We start from the raw sequence: 26479 nt of genomic DNA on the forward strand, positions 1-26479 counted from the left end.
CTTTCTCAGTTGCTGAGATGCCAGAGAGGGGCTCCCTCTTTTCAAGCTCCCCTGCTCCAGCTGGGGCCAAAGCCTGCAGACTGTGGAGAACATTGCTGGGTGGAGATCTCTTCCACCAGGGTCCCACATCCTGTGTCCATGATCAGGATGCTCAGAGGTGGCCTGTCTTCTGACAGCTGAGTCTCCCACCAGCACAGTTAATTTTCTGCTGTTCCTGAGAAGTGACAGCAACTTGAAGCAAAGCAATTAGGATGAAAAAGAGGCCCAGCTGCTTGGGGCCAAAGGAAAATAAACAGACAGGCCCTGTGTGTACTCCACCGCCAAGAGGAGCCATTCTTCATGGGATGATTAGCATTTCCAATCCCAGCTTCTTCCCCTCCCTTGAAAGAAGAAAAGTGACCCATGAGCTGCTGCTATTTTCAGATCCTCTCTTCCCAGAATGTCCTGAGGACTTGATAGTTTGTTTCCTCATGGAAGTCTTCCCTGGCCACCTGCCCAGCAGCCCTGCCAGAAATGGTACCCCTCCCCTCTGAAATCTGATTCTTGTCCTGTACCTCTCCTGTGGGTTTTCCCTTGATTGATCAATTGACTCATTCATTCTCTCTTTCAACAGACATAAATTGGACACCATTCATCCATTTGACAAGTTTAAGCCCTTACTATGTTCTAGTCACTGTTTTAGATCCTGGTGTTTCAGTAGTGAATGAAACAGATGAAAATCTCTGCCCTTGGGCCAGGGATGTGCTTTGGTGGCAGAGCACTTGCCTAGCATGTGAGAGACCCCTAGGTTTGATCCCTTGTGCTTTAAAAAAAAATTCTGCCATCATGGAGCTCAAACTTTAGTAGGAGGATCAAGTGAAAATATAGAATGGAAAATGATGATAAATGTTCTGGAGAAAAACTATCAGGAAAAAGGAAGAAGGAATGCAGAGAAAGGGGAGGAAGATTTTAAGTAGGGAGGTCAGGAGAGGCCTAGGAATCAAAGTGACATCTGAGCAAAGACCTTGTTGGAGGTGGGGGTGTGAGCCAGGTGTCTAAGTGAGGGAGGTGTATGCCAGGTAGAAGGACATCGCTCAAGGACCCACAGCTGGGAGCGTGCCTGGTGTGTTTCAAGAATAGCAGGGAGGCTGGGAGAACGTGGTAAGAGGTGAAGTTGGGAAGGAACGGGGTGGAGAGACCCTGAAGAACTTTGGCTTTCACTCTAGTGGATGGGGAGCCCCCCACAAGGGTTCTGTCTGGAGGAGCAACAGGTCTGACTAGCATCTGGTTAAGAGGCTCTGGCTGCCATGGGAACAGGCTGAGGGAGGAAATCATAGAAGCAGGCCAGGGGCGTGGGGCAGTGTGGGAAGGCCTAACTTCTGCCTAACCTCTGTCAGGCAGCTACATAAACAAGGCAGGGTAATCTCTAGGGAGAGGAAAGCTTGGGGTGCAGGGTATCTAGAGTCAGGGTTAAGAGAAAAGCTTGTGGAAGACTGGACAGAGTGCCAGAAGACATTTTGCAGGGTGGCCACAAAGGGTCAGAAAAACGTTCCCTGTTGCTTTAAGCTGTGTGTGTGTGTGTGTGTGTGTGTGTGTGTGTGTGTTTGTCAGGACACATTTTTCAGTTGCCTCTGAGCTAGACAGAGAGATTTAAAAACCAAAGCCTCTGGGCTCAGTAATTCCTAAGAACCTCTGTAATTTGCCTACCTGCCCCTAGTTTGTGCCCCAGAATACGTTCTTGCAGTGATCAAGTCTAGATGCCAGGGTATGAGAGGCTGAGAATCCCTTGTCCTGGGTTCAGGTTTCTGCTCTTCAACTTAACTGGCTGTGTGACTTTGGGTGACTCAGGCTGGCTTTCTACTGGTTTCCTCACTTACAAAACAGCTGTGGTAACTATCCCTGCCAAGGGCAATGGAGACAGACACTGGCTATGGGGGGAACTACAGAGCCTTAACTCTGAGGACCCCTGAGCCAGAGAAGGTGGGATGCTTCTGCAAACTTCTCCCACCCTTCCTGAGAGGGAGGGAGTCTCTGTGAAAGTGTAACTCCCACCCTACCCCATGGCCAGTCATGGAAACCCTCTTGAAGTGGGCCGTTAGTTTCCTGGCTAGGTCCTAAGGCGAGGAGAGAGAGGAGAAAGGGCTGGATCCAAGGGAGCTGATGAACCAAAAAAGAAGTAAGGACAGAGAGCAAAGGATGAAAGGAAGGAGATGGAAGCCGGGCCATCTCAGAACGTCAGCTAAGCAGGGATGCAGCACAGAAAACAAACATGTAGCTTTGGTTCAAAGTCAGGCTCTGCCACTTACCAGCTGGGCCTCTTCCAATCATGTGACCTTTGGGTTGGGGGGTGGTTCTTTGAGAGGAGGAGCAGGAGTGCTGTGGAGCTGTCTAGCCTTGAAATTCTTAAATACTCAACTAAGTGAAGTATGGGAAGGCTCTGTATGAATAACTGTGCTATTATTATCATGCAGAAAAGAGCTCAGGAAGATTCCTCAGAATGAAGGAACAACCAAATTCAGGGAGCTCCCCGAGCAGCCGGAAGTGCAGCCACACAGAGTTCTGTGAGTGAAAAAGCCTGAGAGCTGATCAACAAGCACCTCCATGTCACAAATCTCACATGTTCAGCACTGGCAGAAGGCAGGAGCAGGGGGAAGAGTGCTCCGCAATGTTAAGAAAAATTACCGTAACTTGGAAAAAATGCAAAAGGAGGACTTCGGTCCTTCAGTGTCACTCTAGGACAATGCTGAACAGTGAAGTGCTATTTAATTACTAAGGGGCATGCACCTTTGTTTTAATAACTCACCGTGGATTACAGTTCAGATCATGTGAGGCCCTGTACTAACTCATGGATGCCTGCGCAAGTATGTGCGTGCATGTATGTGAAGATGCAAAAGATTTTTTTTTCCAGGAAAGAACCACAAAAATGATGGTTTTATTGCCCAGAAGACATTGTCCAGCAGAATCTCTAACTTAGCAAACTTATTTCAGCATGTTTTTGCCAATTAATTATACAAATTCCTATCTCTCAAATGTTCTTTTCAACCAGCTTTGCATTTTTTTGGTCCCCTTATTAGCAAATGAAGATATTATTGACATGATTTTTAAAACATTCTCTGACAGAACCACAAGTTGAGGAACTAACTCTGCTGTGCTGTGTGGCTTTGGGCCAATCACTCAGCTTCTGAACTTGCCAATCTCATCTGCCTTATAGAGGGTACCAGTATCCAGGATTGTGGTGGTATGAATGGGGAGATGGATGTGAAAAGACTTTGCACAGCATTCACAGGATACGAAAGTCAGGGTTTATTGTTAAGACTTATCAGACTAGGCTGTTCCAGGGTTGGAAGGTCCGAGGCTTCTGAGGGTAGCATTCTCCAGGCTTGGGATATAGGTCAGGGGAAGAAGCTGCGAGGCTATCTGACACTAGGCTCCATGCCAATGCTGTATTCTTCACTTCTGATGAAGCCAAACATTCCCATGGGTCTCAGGTTCTGGACAACAGAGACCACTCAGGACTACTCAGAGAAGTCTGCCCAGGTCCACAGACGGGCTGAAGGGCTGGGCAAGCATCTGCCCAGAAGCCAGGACTGGGTATTCTAAAGGAGGACAAGTCCTCATCTAGCACTACCAGCCAACAACTCTAACCAGTGGACCCTACAGCCTGGGTTCTTGCAAGCCCTCATCATTTTATTCTGCAAGTAAGGAAGTGCCCCAGCTCAGTGATAAGCACAGGATCTCTGCCCTTACTATATCTGTGCATGTGTGTGGCTGCACACATGCATGCACACACACACAATGGTGTCACAGCCAGGGGTCCGTTGAGCAATGCAGGCAGCCAACATCAGGAAAATGAGGAGCTGGATCAGCCTCCCTGCAGAGAGGAGATGGGTACAGAGCTGACAGAGGAAAAGGGGGAGGATAGGAGGGGAAAAGGAAGAGAAAAGGGAAGAAGAGGAAAAGAGGAGAAAGACATTCTAGGCCCAGGGAATGGCAGGAGCAGAGGCTAGGAGGAGAGAGATGGAACCTGCAGAATATAGTGGAAGACATACAACCAAAGAGATAAGGCAGGATTGGGCTCATACCTTGAGTGAAGTCATGGGGGTTAACAGTCCACTGTCCCTGTGGTGATGGTAAAAAAGGGGATTAGCAAGGGGCTTACACATGTGTGCCCCCTCCCCCGATGTTCCATCTCCCCAAAGGGAAAGTAGGAAACCCTTTCTCTCTTCCACAGCTCTCACTCCAGGCTAGGCTGTTTTGTCTGCTACAAGTTGGCTCAGTCTCACCCCATCCCTAAAACATCTCCATTGTCAACTGCTTGCCTTAAAGGCTGGGCTCTCAGAGATTTACCATCTACTCCAGACTTTCCCAGCTCTCCTCCTGAGCTCTCGGTATCTATGAACTAAACCTCTCTTTTCAAACAGTATCTTGGGGCTGGGGATGTGGCTCAAGCGGTAGCGCGCTCGCCTGGCATGCGTGCGGCCCGGGTTCGATCCTCAGCACCACATACCAACAAAGATGTTGTGTCCGCCGAGAACTAAAAAATAAATATTAAAAATCCTCTCTCTCTCCTCTCCTCTCTCACTCTCTCTCTTAAACAACAAAACAAAAAAAACCCAGTATCTTATCTGTCTCCTCCTTGCGACTTGTATAATCTCCACCTTCCTGAATATATCTCTTCCCTTCCTCATTTTTCCTTTACCCTGCTTATTTCTTCAGTAATTCTTTTGTTATATTATGGATGGTTAAACAAACAAAAACATGTTGCCAGGCACAGTGGCACATGCCTATAATCCCAATGGCTCAGCAAGCTGAGGAAGGAAGATTGCAAGTTCAAAGCCAGCCTCAGCAAGGTAGGGAGGCCCTAAGCAACTCAGTAAGACCGTCTCTAAATAAAATACAAAAAAGGAATGGGGATGTGGCTCAGGGGTTAAGTACCCCTGAGTTCAATCCCTGGTACCAAAACAAAAAACAAACAAACAATTAAAAAAAACAACAACATGTTGCTTTGTGGATGGAGACAAGTATGTGTAAACTTTGTTGTAACTGTTCAGTTAGAATTGAGTTTTTGGGGGGCTAGACTCAAAGCTTTGTGGACCCCTGCTTAGCAACTACAGCTCTCATTAGGCCTAGCACTGAGTTGGGAAAATGATAGGCACCTAATTTGTGCCTACTGACTGTTAGTTTGGCTAACAACACTTAACCTGCTCCTAGCCATTCTCAGTTGCTGGCCAAGTCCATGGACAGGCTGGAGGACTAGGCAAGCAATAAGCCTGGATTATTCAAATCCTAACCCTCCTACCCCTTTCACTGACATCAGGACCCACCATCTCTCAGCAGAGTCTAAGTGATTTGAGGGCTCAGACCCCCGTCTCACTGTTGCTCCCTGAGCTGCTTGGGCATGTTCACACCACCAGAAGGCTCAAGAACAGAGTCTCTCGATAGGGAACAAGAAATTCCCAGGAGCTTCTCAAAATCAGTCTCGCACACTCAGCCTCTGCTCAGGGGAGACTCAGGGTGTCCTCTCCTATCGCCAGCTCAGGGCTCACAGTTCTGGCAACGCCGTGGCCACAGGCCCCGGAGCACCAGGGGGCAGTCTCAGGAGAAAGGTCTGCAAAGAGCCGGGCCGGGGAAAGCCTATCTTTTCGCTGAGCAACCGCCAGGTGCCACCCTCGATGGCGTACAACAGGGTGACCACGCGGTTGACAGTATAGACGGTGTCGCCGCGCACTACCGCAGTGAAAAGTGCTCCCTTGCTGTTGACAAACTGGCCAGGTAGCTCCGTCCACTGGCCCGTGGTCAAGTTGAGGCAGTCGATGGCGCAGTGCAGGAAGTCGTCGGAAGGTCCATTGCGCACCACGTAGAGACTGTCACGATGAGCCACCATGAAGTGGCCGTAGCTCTGCGAATGCCGCAACTCGGCCACCGGCAGCCACGCGTCGGTCCGCGCCGCATACTCCACAACTGCGGTGATGTCTGCCGGCCGCCACAGGCACACGAAGAGGCGGCCACGCGCTTGGGCGCAGGGCACCCCTGTGGCCGGCTGTGGCAGGTCAGCCATGAAGCTCCAGCAGCCAGTGGCCGGGTCGTAGCATTCCACCGAGCTTATGGTCATCCTCTGGAACTCGCCTCCGATGGCGTAGAGGCGGCCGTCGAAGCCCACCAGTGCCGTGTCGTAGCGTGGCTGGTGTGGGCTGGGGAACTCGCGCCACGTGCCTCCGTCGGGGTCGTAGCAGAAGCCCAGCTCCACCACCTCCTTGCTGGGGCCACGCACGCCACCCACAATGTAGAGTTTGTTGCCCAGCGTGGCCACTCCTGCCAGCATTGTGCTGGCTTCCAGGGGCAGCGCGGCCAGCGTACGCCACACGTCCTCCTCCTCGTCCAGGTAGCACATTGTGCGTGACTCATCTTCCAGGAAGCCAGGTGCAGGCGTGTGAGTGCTCAAGGCCACATAGCTGCTGGGCCGCAGGGTCGCCACATAGGCGCGGGCCTCAGGCAGCACCAAATCGGCCGCCAGCTCGCGCTCGCCATCGCGAATGAAGAGTGCAGCGCTGTGGAACACGTCTCTCAGGCCAAAGGCGGCGGCGGCGTCGCACAGCAACGCACAGTTGTCCGACGTGAGGCTGTGCTCCAGAAAGCGCGCCAGCTCCGGCGCCTGCAGGAAGGCGGCGCACTCCACCGCCTGCAGCAGCTCATCGTCGGCCGCCAGTGCGGGCCGCTGGCCTCGCAGCACCTCCAGCGTGGTGCGGAAGCCACCCGCACTCAGCGCGCCCAGGCGCACTTCTGCAGCGCGAGCCTCCCGCATGCCGGAGCGGAAGAGGCCGCGGAAGAAGCCACAGTGCTCCACCAGCAGTGCCTGGTCAGCTTGGAAGAGCTGGCCTCCCACCCATACCTGAACCGGGACCTCAGGGCCCCGCGGCATGGTGAGCCAGAGGGGCGGAGGTTGCCGCTGGGGACCTGGATTCGCCGAACCACCGACTCTGGGGCTACCCCCGTACTGGAGAAAAAAAAAAACGTCCCCCAGGGATATAAATACTTCCCTGGCTAAAGATAGTAGGCACATGTGATGTGGTGGCCCGCAGGCTGGATGGCCCCGGGCCCAGAGGGCATCAGGAGAACCGTGTGGTCACCTCCATAAGAGAAACCGTGATAAAAGTGACTATATACTGAACATCTACAGCATGCTGGACATTGCAAGGCCACCTATAAAGATACCCGTTTAACTCGCACCGTATCAGCTGTGTCACCTTGGTACAAAGCAAGTACCTTAACTCCTTGCTTTTCAGTTTCCTCATCTTCAGAATGGGGCTATTTAAGCGCCAGTGAGGGTACACGCCTGTAGACCCAGCTACTTGGGAGGCTGAGGCAGGAGGATGGCAATTTAGCAAAGCCTTGTCCCCAAATGAAAGATTGTTTTAAAAAGGGCTCAGTAACAGAATGCCCCTGGATTCAATCCCCAGTACCACCACCCTCCCCTGCAAAAAAAAAAAAAAAAAACAGTGTAGGGGAGGCAATAATAATAATAATAACACCTATTTCATTGTGTAGAACAATATCTGTAAAGCATTCTGAAGGAGGCTCACAGAGTTTAGGTGAGTTGTCCAAGGTCATTTAGCTAGGAAGAACCAGAGCAGGGTAAATATCCAACCCACCCCAACAGCTCAGAGGGGGTGGGACAGGCAAGTTGGAGGGAGAGGCAGAAGGTGAGCAAATTGAATGGTCCAGGATTCTAATGTGTCCTGAGCTTCTGGCCCTGTATTTGGAGCCCAGTCTGGTTTTTTTTTTTTTTTAATGTGTGTGTGTGTGTGTAAGCTGCAGATTGACACAATACCTTTATTTTATTTATTTATTTATTTTTATGTGGTGCTGAGGATTGAACTCAGTGCCTAAAACGTGCTAGACAAGCACTCCACCACCGAGTTACAACCCCAGCACCCCCCAATCTGTTTTTGAACCTCAGCTTCCTTTTGTGTAAAATGGGAAGAATAGCAACTCTGCTTTGCAAGTGTACATCCAATCATTCCCTACCTATGGAACTTATTTCTGACTTGGGATGGGAATGGAAGCAGATGTCTGTTCTCTACTTGCCTAACCCTTTCATTGCTGTGTGACTTGGACCTTGAGAGAAAGAAAGTGGGTATACTGCAGACATCTTATGCCTATGGATGGAAAGAGTGGCTTCTTGGAATAATAATAGCTAACATTTAAATTGCATTTTTTGTCAGGCACTGCAATCGCATTTATATTAACTTCTATAATCCTTGCAACAATTCTGAGTGGATAGTATTTCTCCCATTTAATAGATATTATCTGCTCACTGCTTATAGCAACACTATGAACTGGATAGTATTATTAATGGCTCCATTTCATTGATGAGGAGACTGAGTCACCAAGAGGTTTAATCACATGGCCAAATCTAGGCAGACCTAGGACTGGAATGCAGTCCTTTTAACGGTAGACTGGGACCCTTACCATTGGTGCTGTGTTGCAAATGCTGGGCTCTCATGGTTCACCATTTTCATTTATAGTGGAGGACCTGGGTCATGGGGACAGGAAGTTACCCAAGGTTTGCAACTTGGAGCAGAGAGCCCCAGACCTCTTGCTGCCCAGTCTATGACACTTTTCCCAATGCACAGGACCCTCCTAGGTGATCAGCTGAGACTCTGGGGCCTAAAAAGTGAGGCAGAAAGGAATTTAGTAAATATCTTCTCCTACCATCTTCTTCTGCAGGTGAGCAAATGGTATCTGCCTTTTGGGGGATGTTCAGCTGCCCACCTTCTCCTCAGGCCTCCTTTGGGAGGATGAGTAGCTTACAGTGACCATGCAGGAATTGGGAGGAGGGCAGGGGAGCTTTCCTCTGTTTGGGATACACTTATGCACAGACCCTCAGGATGAATCTGCAGACCCAAAGCAAATGTGCCTCCCCAGTTAGGGAACTTCCACCTAGTTTGACCCTGTCAGAATGGGACTGGGATATGGGGACCACTTGTGTGAGCCTGGGAAGCCAGGGGCCTGGAGGAGGCAGCCAGAAATATCTCAGACACTCTGCCCTAGGGACCAGACAGGAAGAAGAGGAGGAATGGGGTGGGGGCGGGGGACAGGAGTCTTCATGAATACTATCCCAGGCCCTCTGCCAGCTTCTCTCCTTCCCTGAGACCAGACTTTGGCTGAAAGGGCCTGCAAGTTCCAGGTAGCAGACATGACAATCCCCTCTTGAGGACAAGGGGGCTGTGCAGTGCTGGGTTCTTACTAGTGGCCTTAGTGGGAAGGGAGAAGGTATCTGACTGTTACCATCTCACGGAACAGGAAGGGAGGCTTAGAGATGGGAGGGGGGTTTCTTGGTTATGAAGGAGGATGTGGGACTGGACTGAACCCTGTCCACTGACCCTAGGACCTGCTCTCCAATTCAGCCCGGCTGCCACTCTTCACTGACACGGTGAGGCTCGAGGGGCAGGGCTGGGGAGGGCTGACCACCCAGGGGGTCAGGGCTGCTGCACATTCCTAGGGCCCCAATTCCCTCCCAGCTGGCCTGTTCCAGACACCTAGGAACCAGTGGCCACAAAGATGGAAGCATCGCCAGCCCTCCTGAGAGCAGGAGGCAGCAGAAGCACAGACCCCTGGTTGAAGTTTGCTCTCTGCTTGATTTTCCCCCAGTCCAGCCTTTTTGAGTGGGTTGGGGCTCATGCACACACCCAGTGTCCAAGTTCAGCAGCCAGGCAGTGGGGAGGGGTGACCCAAGCTGGGGGTTATGGTTCTGAGGCTGGGCTGTGGATCAGCTGTTTGGGCCCACCCCCAGGGCCCTATCGGGTGCTGCCTGCAGCTGAGGAGAGTTTCCACCTCCCAGACACGGAACATCCCTCTGGGATTTGGAGAGGACAAGGAACCATCCTGGCTGTGGGCAGCCCACAGAGTTCCCAGGCTCTGCCCGACCCCACACTAACCTCCTTTCCACTGTGCACCCCCGCACTGTGCAAGGCTGGGGGTAGGGACAAGGAAAGGAGTCTGCAGCAGACTCTGAGCTTTTCTAGAACACAGACTCGGCCTTGTTCATCTCTGTCCACATGATTGGCACACAGTAGGGGTCTGTTAAGTGGAATCCCAGGCCCTAACCTAAGGCAGTCCCCACCCAGTCTGTTTGGGAAGTCACAGCCCCTGTTCCGGGGGACCCTCAGTCTGATGGGGGAGACATAGCCCTTGCCCTGGGAGACAGCCCCCACCCCACCTCCAGGCTGATGGAGAAGTTTCTTCATACAGGGAAGCCAGTAGCTTGCACTGCCTGATCCGGGAGTCAGGATTCTGGCCTGTGCTTTGATGCAGTACTGCACTGACTTGCAAGAGCTACCCATCCCCTCCAGGCAAGTTCTTCATCTTAGACAAGTTTGGATCTGATTTCAAAGGTTCTGTTCAGCTTGAACATCTGAGTTTGACAACAAACATGTTGTTTCTCCAGGAAGAGTAGTGACATCACAGAGGGCTTCCAAAAGCTTAGCTTTAGATGGAATGGTTCCTGGGGGTTAGTGGCCTGAAGCCATCTAGGACGTGGCATCAAGAAACCTTCACGTGGTTTCTTCATGCCTACACCTCTACATGTCCCACCTGTTCACCCCAGGGACATCTATTGAGTATCTGCTTCGTGCCCACTACGGGAATTGTGCATAGCTTCAGTATTTTGGGTGCCTGAGGGTCATCTATCTGTGAGACCCATGGTGGGGGTGGGGTCAGGAGAGTTGGGATACTTGTCCAACAGAATAACCTCTCGTGATTTTTTTTTTTTTTTTTTTGTGTGTGTATACCAGGAATTTAGCCCAGGGGCACTTAACCACTGGGCCACATACCCAGCCCTTTCAAAAAATTTATTTAGAGGGGCTGGGGTTGTGGCTCAGTGGTCGCGTGCTCACCTAGCATGCATGAGGCACTGGGTTCAATTCTTAGCACCACATAAAAATAAACACAATAAAGTCCATCAACAACTAAATTTTTTTTTTTTTTTTAATTTAGAGACAGGATCTCACTGAGCTGCTTAGAGTCTCCCTAAGTTGCTGAGGCTGGCTTTGAACTTTCGATCCTCGTGCCTCAGCCTCCTGAGTCACTGGGATTACAGGCCTGAGCCACAGCACCTGGCATAACCACTCTCTTGAGCTGAAGTGTCCACGTTTCTACTAACTACACTGCCCACTGACTTCTTGGCAGGTGAACCAGGAGTGTGTGCTGTTCAGGAAGGTAGAGAAGAGGCAACTATCAGTTGCTTCTTTGGGCCATTGGCGAAGCTCTGGGTGGGGTGCTTTCATATTACCTCACCTAACCCTTAATACCAGTATTTTAAAGCTGAGAAACTGAGGCCTGGAAAAGCAAAGCAGCTTATTCTAGGGCCTGATGGTAACTGGATTTATTTCTGAGATCTTTCCAGTCCACAGTGGGTACTCTGGGTGCTGGACAAGCAGCCTACAGAAGAGGAGGCTGAGGGTAGAGAAAGGATCCGGGCACTCTCCTCCCAAGCCTCAGACTTTGAGCCCTCAGCTGTGACAGCTGACAGCCTGAGTAACTGACTAGCAACCAGCTCAATCTCTAAACTAAAATGGAATTAAGAATCATCTCAGTCCATTGTGAAAGTCAGGCTGGAGTCTCCTCTGCAAAATCTCCTGGAAGTGTTGAAGTGTTCATCCCCTTGGTTGTTCTCAAGGTCAGGGGGTTCACTTCATCCAAGGACAGTCCCACATGGTTAGAATTCACCCTCATACTGAGCTAGAATCTGCCTCCTTGCAACTCCCATCTCCTGGTTGGTCTGAATTTTAAAGAGGAAGAAACTGAGAACAGAAAGACATTAAATAATTCCTGCCCCAGTCCCAGCTGGGGAGAAGCAGAGTTCGTTTGCAGGGCCTGTGTGGATCCACAGCTTGCCTTCTCCCCAGCAGCCCTCCAGGAAGATTGGTTTTCTCCCCACAGACTCCTTCTGGATCCAGGACTGTGGCCAGCTCAGGGATGAGGCTGGAACTTGGCTCCCACATTCTCAACTCCTACAACTAAAAGGAAAACCCTTGGTCATTAGCTGTGCTAGCATTTCTGGCCTCAGGGTGTAATCTAAACAAATTCCTCCCTGTACCTTAGAGTCGTAATAACACAGCTGGTTTATTGTGGTCTCCCCCAAACACAGGCTGAGCCAATATTCATGTCCTATATAGGAAAACTGTTTTCCTTCTTGGTTGGAGAGAAGTCATTCCCATCCTGCTCTGACCCTGGACCCTCTGCTGCTGACCTGGGTTTCTATTTCTTTTGTGGATGGGTGGGTAGATTGGCTAACCATCTGGGGGAAGGAGAAGGGAACTGGTTGTAGTTAGGTTCCCATACCCTTCCCAACTCTAGCCTGGAGTATATTCCAAAAGACAATCTCCACAGCTTTCTAGAACATACTCAGATCTGGAACCCAGGTCAGACTCTATCAGTCTTTATTAGATGAGTGACATCATAGAATTTTAGATTTCTTTTCCCTTCCTCTAGTATTCATAGCTGGGAACACTGAAGCTCAAAAAAGTAAAGTGATGGTGCCGCCTGTAATCCCAGCAGTTGGGAGGCTGAGGCAGGAGAATCCTGAGTTCAAAGCCAGCCTCAGCAACTTAGAGAGTCCCTAAGCAACTAAGCAAGACCCTGTCTCAAAATAAAAAAAAGGGGCTGGGGATGTGGCTTCATAGTTAAGCACCCCTGGGTTCAATCTCCCCCTACCAAAAAAAAAAAAAAAAAAAAAAAAAGACTTGTCCAAGGTCACGGGAAGGAGCTGGCCCTAGATCCTGTCTATATTCTTGGTATGGGCCATTTTCTCCAGCAAGATCAGGTTTACCCTGAGATCCAAGGGAAATGACCAGGTGACTCCTGCCAAGCTCACCAATTTCAGAACTGTAGGCAAGAGGGGTGCCAGGTTTTAGAACAAATGCCCCATTTACACCACAGACCACAAACACATGCAACTCATTAGGTCCCATAAGGAAGAAACAGTAAGGCTGGATGAATCCAGTTTCTTGAAGTTGAAAACATAGTGGTCATGAAGTCTTACTAAGGGACTCTCTCCCCCTGAGTTCTGCAGTGATGCCACTTAGAACCCCGACACAGAAGAGTAGGTTGCAGAAGTAGAGCGCCAAGGCTGAGCCCACTAACCTAAAGAAATGGCAAGACCAGGAGGCTTCCTGGAGGCGGCGGCGGGGCCATCCCGGTGGAACAAAGGAAAGGGTGGATTTCCTAGCTGGTGCAAAGAAAGTGGAGGTTTGGGAAAGTCTTTCTCTCTATCCCTCTGCTCGAGAATCCCTCTCTCCCATCGATCCTTCGCGGCGGGGCCTGGGGCTTCCCGGGTCCTCAAGGCGGAGCCGGTCGGTGGGGGCTCGGGCGGCCGGGCGCGCGCGGAGAGGGCGAGCGCGCCCCGCGGGGGGCTCCCGCGGACCTTAAAAGGAGTTCGTCGCAGCTCGGCGGCCCCGCCCGCCGGCTCTGCGGCCCCTCCTCCGGCCGGGTCCCGCCGGGCCGCGGGAACTCTGCCGCTGGCGCTCGGCTCGGGTCGGGCGCGCGGTACCGACGCGTCCGCCCCAGGGTGCCACGAGTGCCGCTCCCGGGGGCCCCGACGGGCGGGTGCGCTGCTCGGGACCCGTCGGCCCAAGACACGTGTCGCACTCACCGGTGTCGCCATGTCCTCGGTGTTTGGAAAGCCCCGTGCGGTCAGCGGGCTGCAGATCGCGCCCCTCGAGGTCAACCTGGCCATCCTAGGGCACCGCGGGGCGGGCAAGTCCGGTGAGTGGCGCGGGATTGGGGAGCGGAGGGACGGGGAATGTGCGGTGGGAACGCGGCGCTGTGGACTTGGGGGCTTCTTTTCCCAGGAGGGTTGCGTTAGACCTTGTGCTTTCCTTCATCAGGGAATATTAAGGCCACAGTTAAAAGTTCAAAGAGGGCCCCTTGGGCTGGAGGCCAGCATCCAACAGGTCCCTTTGCTGACACTCATCAAGATATCTCTGGATATCAGGATTTCCCCACTCCACACCCCAGTTCCTGGGGATTCCTGGACAAACTGCACATTCTTATCAAACCAGACCCCTCTATTAACTTTCTGGAAATACATTGGACTGTGGTCCTCAGTGCCTGGGACTTGTTGATGAACCAAGGTCTTGGGCTTCTACTAAGATCATTTCTGTCACCACTGAACTCTGCCTTCACCACTCTGGCATTTGTCGCCATAGGCAGAGAAACCTCAGAAACAGGGTTTGCCCCTCTGCCTGCCGTCTTAAGTCCCAGACAGCTGAAAGTGGAGGGCAGAGGAGGGCTTACTGGCCGTTTGTCCAGTTAGAGCCATTAATGAATGGCCAACAAGATCTTAGTAAGCTGTAGGCTCCCCACACTCCAGGGTGTTCTTTGAGACTCACTGAGGGTGTTACTTTCTGATTTTGAAGCCAGCCCCTCTGACTTAAAGAGGGGACTCAGAATCTGGTCATGCAACCAGAAAGATTTGCCTTTGCCCCTTTGAACATTATTTTGGAACTCTGTCACTGGTACAGTTTAGCCAGAACTACATGAATGAAGGAATTTACATTTTAAAATATGTATCCCCTGGGTATTAGTTTCCAAATGGACACTGGTAGGAATCCTAGGAAAGAATTTTAAGGATTTTCTCAACAATATCACATTACTTTTTAAGAGCCCAGTGTAATAAATAGTTGGCCAACCCCTGCCTTTATGTGGCTAAACTCTGAGCAAAATCAGAAGCCTCCTGATGCACCCCACCGGGGAGAACTTCGTGCTAGAGCTTTACATTCTGCCGAGATACCCATGAGGGGTGTGGAGGCCAAAGAGAGAACCAGGATCTGAGATGTGGAGGATGGGCACAGGACTGGGATCTTGCCTGGACAGCCCAGGCCCTGGGGACTTCATACCCTCCCAGGAATGGCTCACTGCTCAACTCTGCTCTTACTGTCTCTTTGGCTTGCAGCCAAAGCTGAAATAAATGCCTCAGCTTCAGAATCTGTGTGACTTGTCCAGGGTGGGGAACATGTCCCTTCTTCTGGGGTCTCACCAGGCTGACCCTACAGTAGCTAATTGCAAGGGTCCTGATCCCTGAGTTAGGGTCTACACAAAAATTCCTAAGCCTTGCCTCTCATTGTTTTTCTTGCCATTAAAACAAAACAAAACTCAGGGTGCACCTAGTGGAACTTGGCACCCCATATTTCTATGTTTTTCTGAGCTTCTCAAACCAACTCCTCAGCTCTCCAGTGTGGTTCCCCACAAAAACTTAGCTTGGTGTCAGCCAGGGGTCACAGAAGTTTAGATAAGGCCTCCTTAAGAAGGGCAGCTTCCAGGGACCCACAGCCAGGCACTGCAGGCGAGACTGAGGCCACCTTTTTCTGCTTCTTGCAGCCCTGACCGTGAAGTTTCTGACCAAGAGGTTTATCAGCGAATATGACCCCAACTTGGGTAAGAAACCACTCTTTCCTAGACCTCTGGCTGCCTGTGCCCCACCTGGAGCACTCCCCTGAGACCTACCCCATGGGTGGGCCTTGACCAGTACTGCATACCCGGGGGCAGAAGGGAGGAGTCACCAGGATCACCCACCCCATGGAGGGAAATGTTTTAAGTGTAAGAAGTACCCCTTCCACAGCCCACCCTAGACAACTTGGAGGTTGACCCAATTCAGAGAATTGTGAGAAACTGATTTGCCCAAAATTTTGAGGTATGATGAAAGTTGAAAAAAAAAAAAAAAACAGACATAGGAAGATATCCACATCCAAAAAGATATTGTTCTTTAAGATGATCACTCAGTGTTCTTTTCCAGAAAAGCTGAACCACATGAAAAATTCTCTAGTGATGCTGGCTTCTGAACCAATTTTTTTGAACCACATGAGTAAACTAGCCTTGCTTTTTTAGCTGTATCATAGCATATTGAAAAAGGGGATGTATTGGTGCCCATCAGAGCTGGGTTTGAATCCTGGCTCTGCCACTTATTAGCTGTGCAATTTTGAGGAAGTCACTTAACCTTTCTGGGCTCCTGTTTCCCATCTAAAATGAGCATCAAATACCTATCTCAGAGAATTACTATGAGGATTAAAGAAATAATGCATGTAAAAGATCTGGCCTAGAACTTGAGCCGAAGTAGATTCTCAATGTATGTCTGCTCTTCCTTCTTCCTCAATGGCTTCCCATGCATGGCACCTGAGATTCCCTCAAATGAATCATACCAGTGTTTCTGAAAATTATTTTTAGCAGTAGGACTTTTCTCTAAAATAATCTCTTACATGGAACCCTAATACCCAAGACAAATAAAAGCAGAATTTTGTTATATCAATGTAATTTTTTTAAAGAGAGAGAGAGAGAGAGAGAATTTTTTTAATATTTATTTTTTAGTTATTGGCGGACACAACATCTTTGTTTGTATGTGGTGCTGAGGATTGAACCCGGGCCGCACACATGCCAGGCAAGCGTGCTACTGCTTGAGCCACATCCCCAGCCCAGTATCAATGTAATTTAAAGGTCACATTTATAATATTGTTATTATGAACTGTCCACTGACACAGTAGGGTGTCTGAATGACCTTAGCATTTTGAAAATGGGTGTTGGATTATTTCCCCATTCACAAAAATTGAATAAAGCATTGGTGGGACTCCCAAGGGCTCTCAGAGGAAACCCAGGGCTCTGTGACACAGGTTGAAAACGCCTACAATGCAGCACTGCCCACAGCCTGCCCTGATGGCTGGCTGGAGGAAAGAGCTCCTGAATCCATTGGTGCCCATCAGCCCCTCAGTTCAGCAGAACTAGGGTACAAAGGAGACCCAGTGCCAGAGCAGGGGGAGTCCTCAGAGCCACTTAGTCATCAGGTTTAAATTTTTTTTCTTTTTAAAAATTGTTTTAATTAGTTACACATGACAGTACAATGATCTTGACATATCATACATTTGAATCAGTTTTTTTTTTCCTTAAAGAAAAGAATCCCTTCTTCCAAAAAGATCTTAGAATGGTAGGCGTCAACAGGGAATGTGGAGGGCTTCCCTGGGTAAGTCAGGGGGTGGGACAGGTGATGAGTTGACAGTCCTCCAGGGGTTTGTTCCTCACAGCTGTTCCTTAGCACAGCTCCTTGGTGCTGCACGGGAGGGAACAGGTCTGAGGAGCCAAGTTCACATGGAGAGGCTGAGGGGAGCCCCTTAGATCAGCAGAGGCCAACCCCTGAGAGAGCAGGACGCAGGGGGCAGTGGTGTGCTGGCCGGGGCAGTGCTGAGTGTGGCAGGGTGGGAGGCAGGAAGGAAGAGCACAGGAGCCGGCAGGCCATCCGGGAGGGAACCCAGCAATTCCCAAGGGCAGTGCCTCAAAAGACTTTCTGCTTAGTTCATCTGGTGCCTGGGTCATGCTTACACCAAAAATCACTCCTTGTGTATCTGAAATTCAAAGTTAACCACATATCCTGGATTTTTTCTGGCCACCCACTTCCAGTGTCCCTCCTTCCCTGCCCCCAATCCATTCTTTTCACACAGGTCCCACCAGATGAGCCCATTACAGAGCTGCTTTGAGCTTCCTGATTGTGGAATTCTGACCTGTCGGGGGGATGTGTGGTCACACTGTCTGAGGGGGGGACAGCAGTCCCGCAGTGGTTAGTCACCTTGGCCTTTAGTCTCTTGCTTTGCCGAGACAGTCTCTGCTCACACACGCTGAAGGCCACCACCATTCCTCAGAGGATCTGTCCTGTTGCTGGAACAGCCTACACATTCCAGCCATTGTCCTATTTGCTGGTTTCAGCGGCAGTTGAAACTAGGGGACCAGAGCCTTTCCTCCTGTGGAGAAAGTTCTGGATGTTCAGGGCAGAGTGTCAGGAAGAGGGTCAGGAAGATGTTGCTAGAACAACTCCTCAGCTTCCTCTAGGGTGTCCTGAAAGCGTGATCACATTTGGGAGCCTCTTGAGGAGGAGACTTGTGCTCAGTTCCAGCACAGTACTAGGCACAACGTAGTGCTCTTCGCTGTGATTTGGTTTTTGGATTACCAAAAACAAAGAAGAGAAGAACTCCTACAAATGTCATCCCCATTGTATAGGTTGAGAAACTGAGGCAGGAAGGGCTCAATAATTTGCATAGGATCAGGAGACCCCCCCTCAGGTCTTCACTACGGACAGCCTTCTGCTATAGAGGGCTCAGAGCCAGAGGTCTGTGTGGCACTGGGCTCTCGGAGCCTCAGTTTCCCCATCTGGAAGATAGGACTAATAGACTGGGCTCCATCTGTGTTAGAATCGTGCGTTATGACAGGCTGTCACTCTTACAGCCAGTAGGAACTGAAGATTTAGTGCCTATGCTGACCCTTGAGTAGGGAGCCGGTATCTCCAGGGAATGTTCTCCTGTCCCAGAAAGGCTGGGGCATCTCACCTGGCTTAGCCAGAGGACAGTGCCCGCTTGTCACCCCATCTTTGCCTTCATCCTGTTCCAGCAAGGACATAGTTATCATTTCTGAAGCAGCACTCTATGCACACTCTGACCAGAACTTCTTTGGTGCTTTTTAAAAAGTTGTTATTACTATAAATGAAGGGAAAATATTTTGGGAAAGGACTCTTCTCTCAGCACTGAAGTCCACAGAATATTAATTAGCACCTGTATTTAGGGATACCAGAGTGCCCCAAGTCAGGGAAGACTACGTTACTGTGAATGGGTAAGGATCCTCACAACCCAGCCTCTGAGGCCAGTCACCTCCCCGTAAAGGGGATGCTGGACAAGATGCCCTCTGAGGCTTCTTCCAGCTTGCATATCCACACACGCAGGCCGGACTGGGCACCTCTGGTCCTCCCTTGTACTCTGCTCAGAGCTGGAGAATTGGCTGCCTCCCTAAGCAATCAGGCAGTGGGGCGACCCAGTGCAGCCTGGAAGGCTCACGCTCGAGTTCCTTCTACTGAGAGGGTGCTGTGTAGTCTTCTGCAAGTTTTCTCCTTCTCTGGGCCTCATTCTTTTGTCTTTCTACAATAAAGATACAGCTAACTCTAAAGGCTGTTGGAGTTGGGGACAGAGAATGGCCAAGTTTCAGCTAACACCGTTTACTGGGCTGGGCAGGATGCTACGCCTGTTTGGAGGGAGTCCCTAAAAGGGGCGCATTGGACAACGTTGGCAGGAAAATAAAGATAAATCTGAACAAGATGTAGGCATCTAGGGACAGCTCTTCTTGGGCCAAATATAGTTAAACATTTGGGGCATATTTTCCATTAGATTTTTTTTTAATCTTTGCATAAGAACAGCTATTTATCCAAGTCCCAAAGCAGGCCGGGGACGAGGAGCTGTCTGTGATTCATGCTGGATGCTGGTGGACCTGGATTGTGTCCAGGCCTGCTCGGCTGCCAGCAGCCCTAGAAGAGAAGTGTTTGACTGCATTCATCCAGGGCTGGGGTGCTGTTCTCACAGAGACTGCTGCCGGGAAGGCAGAAAGCAGCCCAGTTCTACCCAGAGGGGGCTTGGGGTGACATGCCACAGGGGCATCCAGGGAAAGATGGGAACCTAGTGCATTTACATACATGTGCTACCTGCACAGGGGAAGATTAGGAGCAGAAACACCCATTGCTAATATGGCAGTGATGTCCTCTTTGCATGCAGACCACTGGCCATTTGCTGCTTTCTTTGGTTGGCGGTCATAAGAACTGAAAACAAAAAAAGTAAAAAAAAAGAAAAACTTGTGAAATCCAAATAAGGTCAGTAGTTCAGTTCATAGCACCGTTTCAATGGCAGTTTCTTGGTTTGGAAACTGTACTGTGGCAGTGTAATGTGTTAACGCTGGGAGAGGAGTGCACGGGAACTCTGTAGCATTTAGCAACTTCTATGTGGATCTAAAACTATTTTAAAAGTTCACCTAGGAATGTGAGCCTGCTCTGTTAATTTTGGAGGTCCACAGTCCCCACTGCCCTTTCCAGGCATTTATGGCCAGCCAGGCCCCATGCCCAAGGGTCCATCAAGTCCTCACGCAGCCTTGGGAGATGGAACTATTAAATGTGCTAATGCAAGGACAAGCACTTAGCACTGCGCTTGGCAAAGGGCAAAGACTTGGAAACTATTAGCAATGTTACTATATTATTCCCATTTTAAAATGAGGAAACAGCCCCCAGGAGCTAAAGTGACTTGGCCACTAAAAAAATAACTAAAATTGGCCTGATTTCAGATCTTCAACTTAAAAATCTTCTGCTGTTGGGCTGGGGATGTGGCTCAAGCGGTAGCGCGCTCGCCTGGCATGCGTGCGGCCCGGGTTCGATCCTCAGCACCACATACCAACAAAGATGTTGTGTCTGCCGAGAACTAAAAATAAATATTAAAAATTCTCTCTCTCTCTCTCTCTCTCTCTCTCCCCCCTCTCTCACTCTCTCTTTAAAAAAAAAAAAATCTTCTGCTGTCATGTTGACAAAGACTATTTGTAAAACCTCCTTGGAACTTCTTTTTTTTTTTTAATTTTTTTTAAGTATATGAGGTCTCAGATATTTTTAAAAAATATTTATTTTTTAGTTTTCGGTGGACACAACATCTTTATTTTATTTTTATGTGTGTTGAGGATCGAACCCAGCGCCCCACACATGCTAGGTGAGCGCGCTACCGCTTGAGCCACATCCCCAGCCCTCCTTGGAGCTTCTAACGGAGGTCTGACAGCCCTCCCTCTGTCCATGTCATGTGGGTCTCTTTTTCCTCTTCTCCCACTAGGGGCAGGAGATTGTCCTTGGGGGTTCCTACAGGCCTGATGTTGTGGTCAGAGGGGCAGAGGGTAGAGAAGCTGGGGCTAGGGGGACTGGCAGTGCAGTTCCTGAGCCTCTTCTGCCGCTGGGGCTCATGGTCACACACTCAGCCCTGCTGGCTTTGTGCACAGGCACACAACACAAGCTGTCCTGGGGTATGTTATATGAGTGGCCTGATGCTCTGAGCCCTATAAGCAAAGTAGCATCTCTTTGGTGGGAGGTTCTCCTGTGTCCCCCATGAAGGTGAGAGTAGTCCCAGCTCCTCTAACCTTGTAGCCTCCTGAGGTCCCCTCAAGGCTGCACAGGGGGAAGCTGGGACACGGACCCAGTTCATTATAGAGTGGCCTGCCCTGCCTCTGATCTGCCTGACCATCTGTGTTGCAGAGGACACCTACAGCTCTGAGGAGATTGTGGACCACCAGCCTGTCCATCTGAGGGTCATGGATACTGCAGACCCGGTAACATTACCCTCATACCCAAGGAGGGCCAAGAATCAATGCAGCCTTCTGGGAAGTCCTGGCCTCAGAGGGGAATTTGGGTCCCTTTTTAACCTCCAATTTGCTGCATGACCCTGAATGACTCCCATGGGCCTGAATCCTTCATTTGCTACATGAGAGGATAGGATGGAACCTGGGGGGACCTGATGATTGCTGATATCAGCTTTGATGTCCTGTGCTATGGGGCATTTTGGTCATATATGCAGAGACTGGCGCATACCTGTTTATACAGATGTCCCTGATGAGAGCCTGTGGACCCAAGTGCCTCCAACATATCCCCCTCCCAGTTTCACCCCCAACTCACCAGCCCCTATTAAGATCAGAAGTCAAAAGGGAAACATGAACCTAACCCAAACCAGTGGTGCCCAGGGATAGCAGGTCCCTGTAGGGGCCATGCCAGAGTCTTTGGCTTTGGGCCCAAGGGGCCAAGGTCTCCTGCTCTCTGGCTGTGTGGTGGGAGGGAGGTTTGTGAGACAATGTCTCCTTTCATGCCAAGCCAAATCCACACTCAAGTGCTCCTTTGAAAAAGGCTCTGCTGGGGAACAATATACAAAGACCTGGGAGTAGGGGGTGTGGGGCAGCTCAGGTGAAGGCCTTTACCCCCACCTTCTTGCCCCTGACGGGGGGACTCCTCTTCTTCACCTCAGGATACCCCCAGGAACTGCGAGCGCTACCTGAACTGGGCCCACGCTTTCCTGGTAGTTTACAGCCTCGACAGCCGCCAGAGCTTTGAGGGCAGCAGCAGCTACCTGGAGCTGCTGGCCCTGCACACCAAGGAGACACAGCGCAGCTACCCCACTCTGCTGCTGGGTAACAAGCTGGACATGGCCCAGTACAGGTGAGAACGGGCAACATGGCCCTCTCTCCAGAGCCCACACTATATATTTGTAAAGGCAGAGTGGCATCTGCAGGCATTGGTTAGCAATCCCCTGGAAATTAGGAAAAGGGGACACTGGGCATTGGTCTCCCAGCAGACAAGGAGAGACAGGGAAGTGTATCTGGGCCACACAGAAGCTGAGTTTCCCAGAAGTCAGGAAAGAAGCCACTCCTATCCTCCTGTGTCTCTGTGGTCTGTCTCAGCCCCACCCTTTCTTGCTTGAGTCAATGTGACCTCTGGTCCCACTCCTAGCAGCTGACTGGTCGTTCAGTGCCCAATTCCAGAGAGGAGCTCTGATTGGCTCCTCGGGTCAAGTGTCTGCTCTGGACCAAGCAGCTTCTGCCTCACCCAAGCACAAACCCTGGGCTCACTCCCCCAGTTGGCTATGCTGAGGGCAGGTTCTCTCAGAGAGGCTTGGACTTGAATCAGAGGTCACAGACTGGGCCAAAGGGCAGATGACCACAGAACACTGCAGCCATATTTTGCTTGGCTGGCACAGTGTTTTAAAAGTTCTGGAACTGGAATGCTTTGAGGTGGGGCCTGCTCCCTCCAGCTCACCAGAGGCCTTGCCCCACTCCCCGTCCTTTATCTCACCCTCTTCACACATTCAAGTCACCTGCCTGGCTCTGAGGCACTGGAGACAGTGGTGCCTATACTTGATGAGCAATCCCACTGGATTCTCCACCTGCCAAGTATGGCACCTTCCTCCAGCCTTCCCATCACCTGCCCTGCTTGTGGCTGCTCTCTCCTGATTTCCCAGGCCCCAAAGGCCTGTGACTGGCGTTAGCAGGGAAGAGACCTTTTGTTCAAAATGGGTCAGATAGGCATTGGCAGGAGGGAGTTGTTTTTTCATGAATGGGGTCACAGTAAGGCCTCTTCACAGGCCACCCAGTCCTCAGACCCAGACAAATTCTTGTCTCAGGGAATGCGGAAAGTCATGTGATGTTAAAAACACCAAGGCTGTCTTTGAGGAATTGCAGAACCTGTAAGGAGGGGGTCAGAAGACTGGATTGTGAATAGGCCAGATTTCAATATGGGGGAGAAAATTACAGACCACTGTTTTGACCCCAGTCTTTGCCAAAGGGGATTGTCTAAAAATGGTGTGGGATTTTAGCTAATATGGGGCTTGAGTGAAACAACATCCGTTCCCTAGGAACATGCTGTGACAATTCACCTCCACTTCCTTCTTTGGTCAAGGCCCAGCATTGGTAGATCAGGGCTCCCTGGCACATTGACTCTTTCGTTGAAAAACTGAGCATTTGTCAGTGTCTCCATGATTGTCTTGCAGCTGAGAGAGAGAATGGGGTTTAGGGCAGTAGTTTCCAAACCACTGACAAAATGTTCACAGGTTGCAAACAACAATTAAAGAAAAGAGGAATGTCATGTGCCTGTGTTAACCCCATGTGTATATGGTTTTGAAAATTCATTATTGAAGCCCCCACAATGGCAGAGTTATAGACACAAGCTCATCATAAAAGCAAATATACCCAGTTCTCTTTCTAAAGGGGATCCTCAGGAAGCAGTGAGCACACAGAACACCAGCCCCAGGTGGGAAGTGATTAGATATTCTGTCCCTGACCCTTTTGGTCCCAGTCACTCACTCTCTCTCTGATGCTCCCACCCACTATAAAACAGTATGTTGGGCAACTAGCCTGACTCCTGCCAAACTAGTCTTGTCCCACCACTACGCACCCTTGTGTTTCCTCTCATCTCACGGGCTTGCCATTGTCCTCAGGAGTGGTGGGTGGGACCTTCAGCAGTGCCCAGCAGTCAGGTGGTGGTCAGAAGGATCCAGCCAGGGGAACCTTGGCCTCAGCCTTCAGGGACCTCCACCACTTCTCTCTCTCCACCTCACCTACCCAAAAGCCCATCTTTTTTTTTTCTCACCTCAGTTCCCCACAGTTTTTAGGTCAGAAGCTTCCAGGACCTTCCCAGTTTCAGATATCTATCCTGTCACCTCAGGAGGTGGACCCAGCTGGAGCAGGGGTTGTTCCTCCTTCCTGTTTCCCTCTGCTAACCACAAAATGTCATCACCCCTGCTCTCTCCGACTCTCTACCCAGGCAGGCAGACAAAACTCCTCATGAACCCTGAGAGCTATGCCCTGGGTCACTTCTATGGCCCATTTCCTGACCAAGGGACCCAGGTTGGGGTAGAGGAGAGATGGGACTGAGAATGGTCTTCTTATTCTGGCCATTGACAGGTCTAGCAGCCTCTTACACTCCTGCTCCTTCCTGAATTCTGCCTTTGGCAACATTAGCTAGCATTTATGGAGCACTGTCTCTGTGCCAGGTTTGTTATGCATTTGACACTAACTATATTTCTTAATTCTAACACCCGAGAGGCACATGATGTCATCCCATTGTACCGATGAGCAAACAGAGACTCAGAATGATGAAGATGGGCCAACACGCCCAGCCAGTGGGTGGGAAGCTGGGCACAGGCCCCACTCTGCCTGACTCGGAGCAGCACGTTCCTGACTCCCTGCCTCGCCCTGCTTTCTTACCAGGCAGGTCACCAAGGCCGAGGGTGCGGCCTTGGCTAGCAGATTCGGGTGCCTGTTTTTCGAGGTGTCTGCTTGCCTGGACTTTGAGCACGTGCAGCACGTCTTCCATGAGGCAGTGCGAGAGGTGCGGCGGGAGCTGGATAAGAGCCCCCTGGCCCGGCCCCTCTTCATCTCTGAGGAGAGGGCCCCTCCCCACCAGGCCTCACTCGCCACCCGGCACGGGCTGGCCAGCTGCACCTTCAACACTCTCTCCACTGTCAGCCTGAAGGAGATGCCCACCGTGGCCCAGGCCAAGCTGGTCACTGTGAAGTCATCCCGTGCCCAGAGCAAGCGCAAAGCTCCAACTCTGACCCTGCTGAAGGGCTTCAAGATCTTTTGAGAGCCCCTCCTCAGGAGCCCTGGCTTGACTGCTGGGCAGAGCTGCAGAACAGGGGCTGGTTTGTCACCACCAGTTTTTCCTCTGATGGACCTCACCCTCTGGTGGAAAGCTGGCCCCACCTCCAGCACCAAGCAGTGACCCTACATCCAGTTCATTGTGTGAGCCAGAGGGACAGGCAGGGATGCTGTTCCTGTTCCTGTCAGACCTCGGTTCTCGCGGTAACCACTACACCTATGACCCTGGAGGGAAAGAGCTACTGCGACACCTCAGAATCCTGGGGTCAGCCTTAAGCAGGAAGAAACTGAAGTGTCCATCCTGCTGCCAGGATCCCTGCCTGCCAACTGTGGACCCTAGTGGATGGACAGCTCTGAGAGGCCCTGTCCACCTGAAGGCAGTAGAGATGGCCCTGAAGGCCTAGCACCATCTAGTGGAGGGGAATGGAAGAGCGGCTGCTCAGAGGCCAGAACCTGGTCCTCCCACTGTCATCTTCTGATCTCATAGAAGCCCCAAGCAGCAAATTCTACAGTTTTTCCTGAAGAAAATTTAGTTAAAATAATTCTATTATTTTATCTATTATATTATCTGGAATCAGGATATTCCCTGGGATCCCACTGTTAGCAAGAAAAGGCTCTCAGCTTGGACAGGGAAAAGTCCCAGGCAAAGGTCTTTCCAGCACTTTGCCTCTCCGTGTGGGTAAAAGGGAGGGGGCTGTGGGTTGCCCTGGGTAGGAAGACTCTAGCTCTTTTTTTTTTTTTTACCAACATCGGGGGCTTCTTTTACCTCCTTTGTTAAGAACAGTGTCCACAGACCCTCATGACCAGCCTCCTCAAGTTGAATGACCAAGGCTGCAGGATAGATTTGTTCTCTCTAGTGACAGTTCCCTAGGGCCCCAGGGAGCCCAGAGCTGGTGGGATCAGATGCCACCTGGCGGATACTCATGGGTAGAAACAGTATACATGTCTGTAGCCTGGCTTGGCAGGACCCAGGATTCCTAGCAGTGGGTCGGAGACAAAACCTAGATCATTTTGGGTTAATAAAGCAGACTTTTGCATAAATTATTTGGTGTTACCACTGAGCTTATGGCTCAGATCTGGAATCAGGATACTCTCTGAGATCCCACTGTTAGCAAGAAAAGGCTCTCAGAGGCAGGGAGTGCAATCGTTTCCTAACTGTTTACCATGAATCCTCAGCAGATAAGCAGGTACAGGAGAGGGCTCTGGTGGGTGGAAGGGCCAACAAGGGAATTCTGACCCTGAAATCCTGCTCCTTCCCCTCTTAGCCAGTAGTCTCAGGAGCTTGGATTGGAAACATCTCTAACATAGTTTTCAGCCCCACTCCAAAAAATGGAGAAGCTGAGGTTAGGGGGAGCCCACGAACTATTCAAGACTGCATACTGAGGGTCCTGGCCAGGGTTTCTGACCCACAGGCTAGCTGGGATTGTACACTTTACTCCAAGCCATTGTGTGTTTGTGGACCACCATTGTTTGAACAAACTATGCAATTCCAGCTGCCCACTCCCAGAAGCCTTTTAATAAAAGATTGTTTAAATAA

At 50.6% G+C, this 26479-nt stretch overlaps 2 protein-coding genes across 3 annotated transcripts in view; one reads left to right on the top strand and one right to left on the bottom strand.

Moving 5' to 3' along the window:
• Positions 1 to 7205, bottom strand: part of KBTBD13 (kelch repeat and BTB domain containing 13) — a 60701-nt gene extending 53496 nt beyond the window's left edge. Inside the window, exons 1-3 of the mRNA XM_081288944.1 lie at positions 5304 to 7205; positions 4062 to 4098; positions 1 to 380 (exon numbers count right to left, since the gene is read on the bottom strand). Of these exons, the coding sequence (XP_081145070.1) occupies positions 5522 to 7039 (1518 nt within the window). The 5' untranslated portion in view covers positions 7040 to 7205 and the 3' untranslated portion in view covers positions 1 to 380; positions 4062 to 4098; positions 5304 to 5521. The remainder of the gene's footprint in view (positions 381 to 4061; positions 4099 to 5303) is intronic.
• RASL12 (RAS like family 12) lies at positions 380 to 26471 on the top strand. Of its 2 annotated transcripts, XM_081288947.1 has the most exons (6): positions 380 to 1959; positions 2451 to 2540; positions 15358 to 15414; positions 21056 to 21129; positions 21816 to 22006; positions 24553 to 26471. In XM_081288947.1, exons 2-6 carry the CDS (start codon positions 2477 to 2479, stop codon positions 24926 to 24928), a joined length of 762 nt encoding a protein of 253 aa, XP_081145073.1. In that variant the 5' UTR covers positions 380 to 1959; positions 2451 to 2476; the 3' UTR covers positions 24929 to 26471. The 2 variants fall into 2 exon arrangements, with proteins under 2 accessions (XP_081145073.1, XP_081145072.1); XM_081288946.1 differs by lacking the exons at positions 380 to 1959; positions 2451 to 2540 and adding an exon at positions 13155 to 13743.
• The last annotated feature ends 8 nt before the right edge of the window (positions 26472 to 26479 follow it).

This window comes from Spermophilus citellus, assembly GCF_964194105.1.
Source record: "Spermophilus citellus genome assembly, chromosome: 4".
Lineage (NCBI taxonomy): Eukaryota > Metazoa > Chordata > Mammalia > Rodentia > Sciuridae > Spermophilus > Spermophilus citellus.

Bases quoted from the DNA above. Each gene is read 5' to 3' on its own strand.
- RASL12 (XM_081288946.1), top strand. From the start codon at position 13,641: ATGTCCTCGGTGTTTGGAAAGCCCCGTGCGGTCAGCGGGCTGCAGATC. The intron at 13,744-15,357 runs GTGAGTGGCGCG...TGCTTCTTGCAG, and splicing joins CCGCGGGGCGGGCAAGTCCG to CCCTGACCGTGAAGTTTCTG. The intron at 15,415-21,055 runs GTAAGAAACCAC...TCTGTGTTGCAG, and splicing joins CGAATATGACCCCAACTTGG to AGGACACCTACAGCTCTGAG.